Source organism: Dipteris shenzhenensis, chromosome 15, assembly GCF_047967505.1.
Source record: "Dipteris shenzhenensis isolate YYH24624 ecotype China chromosome 15, Dip_SZ_1.0, whole genome shotgun sequence".
Taxonomy (NCBI): domain Eukaryota; kingdom Viridiplantae; phylum Streptophyta; class Polypodiopsida; order Gleicheniales; family Dipteridaceae; genus Dipteris; species Dipteris shenzhenensis.
Window position 1 is genome coordinate 44,963,362 of NC_141610.1, and position 9,736 is coordinate 44,973,097.

At 40.3% G+C, this 9,736-nt stretch overlaps 1 protein-coding gene across 1 annotated transcript; it reads right to left on the reverse strand.

Annotated features, from left to right (window-relative positions):
* Positions 1-284: 284 nt before the first annotated feature.
* Positions 285-7,529, reverse strand: SHD (Chaperone protein htpG family protein). The gene is made up of 17 exons (XM_087385794.1): positions 7,379-7,529; positions 6,830-6,950; positions 6,405-6,558; positions 5,789-5,869; positions 5,473-5,584; positions 5,170-5,296; positions 4,866-5,004; positions 4,623-4,752; positions 4,502-4,540; positions 4,260-4,393; positions 3,801-4,013; positions 3,536-3,695; positions 3,091-3,226; positions 2,731-2,881; positions 2,186-2,590; positions 752-959; positions 285-604 (listed from the first exon to the last, which is right to left on the reverse strand). The coding sequence occupies exons 1-17, from the start codon at positions 7,443-7,445 to the stop codon at positions 507-509; spliced, it is 2,475 nt and encodes an 824-aa protein (XP_087241920.1). The 5' UTR covers positions 7,446-7,529; the 3' UTR covers positions 285-506.
* Positions 7,530-9,736: the final 2,207 nt, after the last annotated feature.

Genomic DNA, 9,736 nt, shown 5'->3' on the forward strand with positions numbered 1-9,736 from the left:
TTTGCAAAGTGATCTATTGTATCAGTATTTGCACTCTTGAAGATAAGGCAGGCTAGGTCATGATCAGAGCGAGCACTGGTGGGGTACCAATCAACAATTTCTTCCTTATCTCTTAGCCAGTATCACACCATCCAACATTCATCTAGAAATATATCAAAAAGCTGCTGCATTTATCTATTTTGACGTGCTCCTATATGTTACTACTAATCCCTATTCAATTTAAAGATGAAACTAACTCTCTTCATCAATATACTCAGATATAATAAAAAAAGGATGTGCACTAATGATATAAACGATTCATTCTAAATTAATAAACTAACCAATACCAGAATATTGTTCTGGTATATCTATCCTATACAACTTCTGGATGTAAATTCTTCTGTATCCAAAATCGTTTGATGAAAGTCTGCCTCTTCAACTAAAACCTTACATTCTGTATGCTTTACTGCCTCAGCAACACGTTTCTGACAAAAATTTAGAGACCAAATGGCCTGACAGATCCTTGCTCACAATTCATCATGTTCCTCTTCCTCCTCTTCACTAAATGGCTGTTCAATTTCTGCATCCCCAGGAAAAGAATCCTCTCCAGAAATTTCAGGCTCCTCTACCTGCAATATCATAAGTTCCCATTATAGGTCGGACCTCTGCATCGACAGCAAGACTGCCAAAACATTTTGGGGTGGGAGGGCAGCTTTGTGAATATAGAGAGGCAGTTTTTAAAAAAGCAATGCTCGGAAATATGAACCCAAACCTACCTTATCTTCATCTTTTGATGTGTCTGTGTCAGTTTCTTCAGCATCATCATCCTCCTCAACTGAGGCATCTGGGCTAACATTCAAGTTAGTCTTTATGACAGAATATATACTAGTAGCGAAGTCCTTCGGGTCTTCAAGAAGAAAACCGCTCTCCATCAAAGCCGTCTGGTAGATTAGCTTGGCAGATTGCTTTACCTTTTCATCCTGTTATAAATATAAAACAGGCACCACTTAGTAAAAGCAATCTCCCTGCCCTGAGAATGGAGGAAAGGAGGAGGCAGCCAACAAGATAAAGCATTCAGTACTCACAGTCAAGGCAAGGAAGATCAGATTTCAGTTCTCACGCAAACAAATAAATCAGAGGCTTTTAGCTCTTGAACAAACTGAGCCCTGATCAATGGTCAGTTTCAGTAGGAAAAATCGAAGCTACACTCTACACAAGGGTAAAAGGACCAGACAAAAGGGAAATGGGCAGTCGTGAAGAAAGCCATCCTTCAGAGCTTCAAAACCAAAGCCTAAGAGGCTCGCTCTCTCTCTCTTCTTTTGTTAAAATTAAGAGGCTCCAGTTATCAAATGATTCTAACTATGATCTAGTCTCTTGCTTATGAGTTTAATAGAGAAGCTTATGCACTCCTGTTTTAAAAGTTCATGTACACCCATAACCTGCATGTATGTATAAATGTATGTATGTCCATATGTATATGTGTCACCTACTACAGCATGCATCTTCATAAGCAATGTCCTAGATTGTGGCATACAGCAAGAGACTAGAAACATCATTCTAAAAGTCCCATTTTAGATATTTGTGTACACCCGTAGACCTGCATGCATATCAACACATAGTTATGTACAAGTGTACAATGCGTGTACATACATATGTGTCACCTACTATGAACGCATCTATCAAAGTCTACCATGATGCTTAATCGACAAACGAATGCCACAGAGCAATCAAGAATTAACATAAAATAAGACAATCGTGGTTTCTAAACTTAGTATAGTAAACAACTGAACCGAATCAGTGGGTTTAACGACTACATTTGTGAGTTGTACCATACACAAGTGGTCAGCACATGTCTACATACAGCAAATGATGATGCAGCCACATCTGTGTGCATATACGTGCACACAGTATGCCTAAACATTTATGTGTGTCTATGTATGTTGTATACATGTATGCATACACTATTGTATATAGGGCTAGGCAAGACAGCCCAAGTCATACAAACATGAACCCACATGTGAGCACCTGTCTTGTCCATAAGATCTAAAGTATAATACTCTCTCCTTGACTTTTTAGAAAGGCCGGGGTGCAAGCATGATACAAGCTCTTGATGCATGTATGCATAGATGACATGTGCACATGTGCTCTCCGTACAATGATCTCTCTCTCTCTCTCTCTCTGCATAGACACCATGGCAGTATCTTACCTCAGGATCCTGGGCAACCCTGTCTCGCAATTCTTTGATTATGGGGTGCCTTGGGTTGATTTCGAGAACTCTCTTGCCACGCATGTAGCTCTGCTTGCTGGCATCACTAAGAGTTTGGGACTGCATTATGCGCTCCATGTTTGCACTCCAACCATATTTTGAAGTCACAACAACACCAGGAGTATTAGACAATCTATTGCTGATCTTTACAGAGTCCACGTTCTCAGTTGTAAGCACATCCTTCCACCATGTAGTCAGATCTTTAAATGATTCCTTGACTTCCTTATTTTTGGAGTCTTTGCCAAGCTTCAGTCCTTCCTTGGAAACATTCTGGAACTTTTTGTCCTCATAATCCATTAGATATTGCATCAGGTACTCATCCACTGGATCAGTGAAAAAAATGACCTGCTCAATCAACAGGAGGGTAGTGAGGAAACTTGCATGCATCATACAAGTAATTATCAGGAGACCATGCTCCTGTCAGACGGTTACAATAACGTTAAGCAGAACAAAGTGAGTTATAAAATCATGGCCTTTTCTCATACCTCATACCCTTTCTTTCTGAGCTGCTCCAGAAAGGGGGATTTTTCCAGTTGTTCTTTGTTTGTGCCAGTGATGTAGTAAATATCTTTCTGATTTGGTTTCATGCGTGCAATGTACTGGTCCAGTGATGCCAGCTTGTCCCCAGACTTAGTACTGGAAACACAAGGACCATACTTAACAGGAGCCAACATCATTCATTGTGCTAACACATTTTATTTGGATATTGAACATTTTTATTTGGATATTGAACGTCATCGAAGCTAAGACTAGCAACTGTGTCATTATTCCTTGAAAACTTTTAGCCTCAATTTCTAGAGACCAAAATGTAAGATCCAAAAAAAGTTAAATTGTTGGACACACACCTTTGAAACCTCAGCAGCTTTGCAAGACGGTTCCTGTTGGCTGCATCTTCAATGATACCAAGCTTGATGGACTTTCCAAACTCATTCCAAAACTTGGCATATTTGCCTCTGTTCTCATCTTCACCCTCAACAGCGTCTGCAATAAGCAAAGACAAGCATTGATCAAATTATGATGAAGAATAAAAAGCGTTACAGATTATCAAATCAATTCAACTTTATCCTGAAAAATACAAATTAGAGTGCTTGAGGAACAAGGAAACAGTGAAATTGAATACAGCTAGCATTAGCTACTTGAAATTAGCAGGGTCTTTCTATTAAAAAACGCACAATAGCAGAGTATAATGTATATCTACTTTAACAAGGAATAAGGGTCAATTCCTACCAGCAGCTTCCTTCAGTCAAGAGGCACCATACACAGGAACTCAACAAAAAGAGAGCAGGTTACCTTCCTTTTCATCAGACTCATCAGGATCTTCCTCAGCTAGGCGACGAATCATATCGAGAGCTTTTCGTACAAGCTTCTTCTTTATTGTCTTTAAACTACTGTGCTGCTGAAGCATCTCGCGAGAAACATTAAGAGGCAATGTATCTGAATCCACAATTCCCTGGATGGCATTGTAGCCAGAACCATGGCACTCAGTTAAGCTCGAGATGTAATTGACATTCCAAAAGCTTTCCAGCTATAAAGTAAAAGAACACCAAAGGCCTACCTTCAAAAAGGCAAGATATTTAGGCAAGAGTTCATCAAATTCCTCAGAGATAAATACACGCCGTACGTAAAGCTTTAAGAATGACTTGCTGTTATAATAGTTCTCATATAGATCATGTGAGGCCTTGGGTGGGATAAACAGAACAGCTTTGAATTCAACATCTCCCTCTGCATTGAAATGTGTCCACGATAAAGGCTTCTCTCCAGTTAAATCCTGAAAAGGAAAATCATGTCAATACAACTGTATTTCAAATTCTGGTCAAAGATAACAAAATGAGGCTGAACATGTGATAAGCTGTCGCAGAAAAAAGGTACGCTTGTCACATGCACTGCGAAAGAGCCTGGCACCTCCCTTGATTACAGGCAAGAGAAAGTATGTATAATGGCTATCCCCAATTCATAACACCAAGACAGTGGGAAATGCCATTGTAAAATTCAGTTCAGAAAGCTTAAAACAAACCTTGCAAATAGACTGGTAAAAATTGGCATAGTCGTCATCAGATATCTCTTTTGGACTCCTAAGCCAAATAGCCTTCACATCATTCAGAAGCTCCCAGTCCCATGTTGTCTCCTTCACTAATTTTGTCTTTGGCTCTGTCCCATAACAAAAAAACATTGCATTCAGATCCTAAAGCAGGCAATTCCTCTAAAAGAAGGAACTCGTCGTGTACATAAACTAGGAATAAAATGGGGTAAACTCACTGCTTTCAGCATCCTCGTCGACTTCCTCCTCTTCGCCGCCTGCATTGTAACAAAACCACGTATTATTAACCACAAGGCTTCCACATGTTGAAGTGCAAACACCAATTCTGAATAAGCTTACTCGTCTTCCCTTCTTCTTCTTCTTCTTCAGTTGTATCTTCTGATTCGGCATCCACCTCCACATTAATTTCCTTGCTTGCATAAAGATAGATAGGGAAGTTGATAAATTCGGAGTACCTTTTAACAAGGTCCTGTTAAACAAAGGAGCACGATTATAAAGCCTCTTGATGAAAGGCTGTCCAAACAAAATGTAACTACAGGTTCTGCATTGATCAATACGACCTTTGAATTAAAACTGTAATACCTTGAGCTTGTCCTGTTGCAGATATTCAATGGCCTCCTCTTTCAGGTGAAGCCTTATTTCGGTTCCTCGTCCAAGAGATTCATTCTCTGTATCTTCAGATACAGCAAAAGCACCATCTGCCTTTGATTCCCAGATATACCTAAAGTTCAGGTTAACAAGAAACATACATTATCAGTTCCCCACAGAACTGCTGCAAGACCAGAGAGAACACTTAATACCATCACAGTAAGCATCTGAAAGTTCGGGATTCAAGTAGAGGAAAACAAGAAAACAAAAAAATCATTTGAACATGGATATCACATACTGCATGTCATCATTATGCTTGCTGATAACCTCGACATAGTCCGCAACCAAATACACAGAGTAGAATCCAACTCCAAACTGCCCAATCAGGTTCAAGTCCCCACCCTTTTGCATCTGCTCCAAAAAGGCTGCTCACAAAGAGAAACCATTATCCAATTAATCATTCTGTAATTAATAAAAATGCCATAAAAGATTTCTCTGTACTTTATTGAAGCCAAAAGTAACAGAACAGATGTTACACTTAACAAGCCAGCACATACAAGACAGGCTAACAAGATCCCATGCGAGCAGAACACATATGCACCTGAAGTCCCTGACTTAGCAATCGTCCCAAGATTTTTTATAAGCTCCTCTTTGGTCATACCAATACCTCTGTCCCGTATAGATAGGATCTTCTTGGCCTTATCCAGTTTAATCTGACAAAAAGAGAGAGCCTTTCAGTAACAGGAGGAACTGGATTCTACCTGGATAATTGAGACAATTATACACTTTCTTAGGTTAGCTCTCCCTACCCTGCTGACAGCTAATCGTTGGTCCAACTCTCACATCCCCGACAACAAAATCAAAAATGTTGGGACAACAGCGTGAAAAATGATCACAAGCGAATTTCAAGCACTGACCTGGATCTCAAGTTTGGCATCCTCCCCTTCGCCCAAAACCTCTTTGTCTGTGAGCGCCAAGAAACGAATTTTGTCAAGTGCCTGCACAAGAACCAATCGACCCAGTTGTATTTAGATCAGCACTTAACCAGAACCACACCAATACTGCCCTTAACCTTAAAACTTAGAATTCACACATATTTTTCCCTATCTAGAGTGCAGCAGGATGGGTGTGTGGATAAGCATGTACAGACATAAGTACATATATGCTATATATAACTAAATGGTGTGCACTCTCACATGCACAGGCCAGGCATAAGCACAGGCGTATCACAAAAGTTTCAAGCCAATAACTCATTCTAAACAAGTGGAGAAGGGACACCTGATGTGTGTAAACAGTAACCCACTTTCGACACAAGAGGACTCCAGCTCAAGAAGGAGGATAAAATCTGACAGGCACTACCCAAACCCATCCTCTCATTGCAGAGAGGACATAGGCAGATAAATCATACGTTGATTCGCCAAGAAGTAACCCGCAAAGGATTATACCCGATGTCTGTTTTAAGAAACCAACTCTTCCTACTATGAAGGAGAATGATAAAATTTGCTTATCATAACAGTTAAGGAAGACTCTTACATCGGACGCATTTGAAATAAGCTCCCGGAGAAAAATGTCTTTATTACTGTACAAGGAATTAATAATTATATCCATCAATCTGGAAACCTCAGCTTGGAATTCGAACTTCTCAGCCTTCGATCTGAAAGATTGCGCCGATATAGATTCGGATTCTCTGCATGACAACCATCCAATCGTCTGTTCAAACATCACACTCGAGAACCGATCTTCAGTAAACATTTCCAGGACCCGATTCCCAAATGGCGATGCTCTATGCTTCAGACTATTTATTAGAACCCAAAGAAAACGGGTCACTGTACAGAGGACATGGCTTCGGATCCAGAATCTTGGAGGATATCATTGCATTTAAATCCCAAAGTCCAACCTTAAACCCCTTGAAAGCCTCTGTCCACCAAAACATTAACTTTGGATTTAAAGCTACAAACCTTTGCACAACTTGCGCATCCGTCGTAAGAGCATCGGGTATAGCCCCAATCCCCTCTTCCACTTTTGGAAGGTCAACATTGCCTTCAGAAACATCATTGGCGACAACTCGCGAGAGAGAACCTGCAGCCCAAAAACGTTAGATACGTTAGAGGCGTCTGAAAGTTCAAAGGGTTTTGGAACGCCCTCTAAACACCCATCTCACCTCCCAAGAGATCTTAATAAAACATGTGAGAGAAAGAGAGAGCAAGACGTAAAAGTTGTGAGTGTTTAATCGCCGAAGCAGGAACAGTTGCGGAACTTCGGGTTGGATTTGTGAAAAAATGCTACTTCTGCTACACGAAAAGGCGCAATGAAAGGTCCGAGCCAGATGCGATCGTTCACAAAACAAGAGCTTGCAGCAGCAGCAAAGACTGAGGACGGAAATTGTCCACGAGCGGGATGAGGAAATGAAGCAGGAAATGAAGGGAAGGGAGAGGAAGGAGAAGATCAAGAAAGGCAGGCAAAGGAAAGCGAAGAAAGCCAAAAAGAAGGGGGGGAGGAGAGCTTACTGTGGTGGTGGAAGAGGAGGAAGGAGAGGAGGAGGAAGAGGGGGAGGGAAGCGGAGGAGAGTGTCATTGTGGCCAAAAAGCTAAAAACAACAAGACGGAATTCCCAAAGAGAACTATGAAAGAGATGAAGAAGATGATGTTGCAGTCTGCAGAGTTTCGAGCAGATCTATTACATTATATATAGCCTCCTTCTTCTTCTTACATCCAAGATCAAACCACCTCAACCCCACCTTGGTTCCATCTTTACCCTTGTTTTCACCTTACCTTGGTTCCTTCCCTTCACCTTACCTTGCCCCCCCCAAAAAATCACTTCCCCTCCTCTCTCACCTTCCTCCTCTCCTTCTCCCATTTTCCCTGCCCATTGCCCCCCCACCTCCGTTTTGCGGCTCCAGCCTCCCTCCTTTTGTCCATCACCAAACCTCGACACTTGTCGCCCCGTCTCATGCTGATACATCGGCTCATCCAAAAGGTCAATGCTCTGTTAGACGTTGCATAATCGCTCTCACCTCTCACCCTAGTCAAGTCAAAACACGGTCTGAAGTAGAGCCAAGATACCTCTAAGGTAGGGCCAATAACTTAGATAGAGATCTTGAAATTTCTCCTATGCAAGAGGAAGTGTCTTAAGTGACTATATATTGGGGCCCTACATTGAAATTTTTTGAGAAGCAATGAATAATTGGGGATTAATGGGCACACAATTGGGGGAGGCCAACGTACTTTTATTGCTCATTCTTGTTTACAAGCTCAAATGGATAAGAATTAAATCTCCTCAAACATACAATGTAATTTTATTTTCTTTTGGCAATTTTGTTATACAAAATATTCTATGGCCTCTAGACAATCTCATGCTGATAAACCTTCCATAGAAAGGAACTAAGAGTCAATAGTATTCTTAAACATAATTTCCTTTCTTATATCAAATAAAGGTTAGCAAATCAATTGAAGCGGACAAGGATGAAAGGACAATGAAGTTCAGAAAGTGCTCAATTTTTTGCTAATATATCCAAGAAGGGAGGTTTAATAATGGAGGCTGATGGATGCTCTTTACATTGTTTGTTAGAATACTTTCCCTCAATTTATCAAACTCTCTCTTATGCACCTTCATTAAATTTTTAAAAGCTCTCTAAGTCATTAAAACCTTCTTATTCATTCTCTTGTGTATACATACAAGGTGGTTTCATCATGTTATTATACAAGGTCCATTGGTCATCCCTCCTTTATCGTAGCTACAATAATAGACCTAATTTTACATGTTGCACAAACGCACACGTGTGAGTTGCGTGCGTAAAGGTCTTGCCATAGTTGACCATCTACCAAAGGAAGTGAGAGTTCTCCCTTCGTGCATTCTTGTGTGCACGCATTAGAGAGAGAGAGAGAGAGAGAGGATCAATGTGAATGTTAACATGTGTTTACACAATCTAAGTCAATGGGAGTCAATGTGCATGCTTATGTGTGTAGCCAAGGCCCAAGGTGGGTTTCCCTTGATAGGGCCAAAAAGGCTGGTCAGTGTATGCGTGACTAATATATATATATTATACATACATACATACATACATACATGTAGAAGATAGATCACTTGGTACATATGTGTGTGATGTCGTAAGATGAATAAATTCAAGATATATGCAAAGCCCCCTTTGTCCATTGAATGCGACAATATTGTGAATGGTCATGTGGATGTTGTGAATATAAGTTGTTTTACATCTTTGGCACCCGTATTGTTGGTCTTTCTTACTTCCTCCCACTTCTTAGCCAGTTTGTTCAACTATCTACTCTCCACTAGTAAGGAATGAATTTCTACCAAAGACCTAAAGTATGGGGTGATCCCATTTGACCTCAAAACCAAGCTCTAGAGATGCTTGTTGATGCGCCAAGTAATCTCAATTTTTTGTCTATGTACCTCACATGTTTTGGTGTACATGAGTTTTTCTTTCTATGTCCATAAGGTTTTGTTGATAATGCACACAATGTGAGGCACATGGATAAACTTTTGCTAAAAATTGGAATTGTGCTAGTTATCTTACTTGTCTCTTGTTGCAAATGTGAATTCTTTGAAGCTCATTGTACTTTTAGGATCCTTTACAATCATCCTCATCATATTGGTGTTTGGGATTGTAGACTTTTGTTTGACATCATCTTGAATTCTAACAATCTAAGAGAATGTCTCAGTTTGCTAGTCAATTTAATTAATGTGTCCAATTAGCTTAAGGAAAGGAGTGGAATGGTTGATGTAAATCATCTCGACTTTGTTTTGAAGTTTCTATAATTAGTACGTGAAAGAGATATGCTTTATGCTTGTAGGAGTGGCTTTAATGAAGGACCCAATTATAATGGCAATGCTAGTGCATCAATGGTATG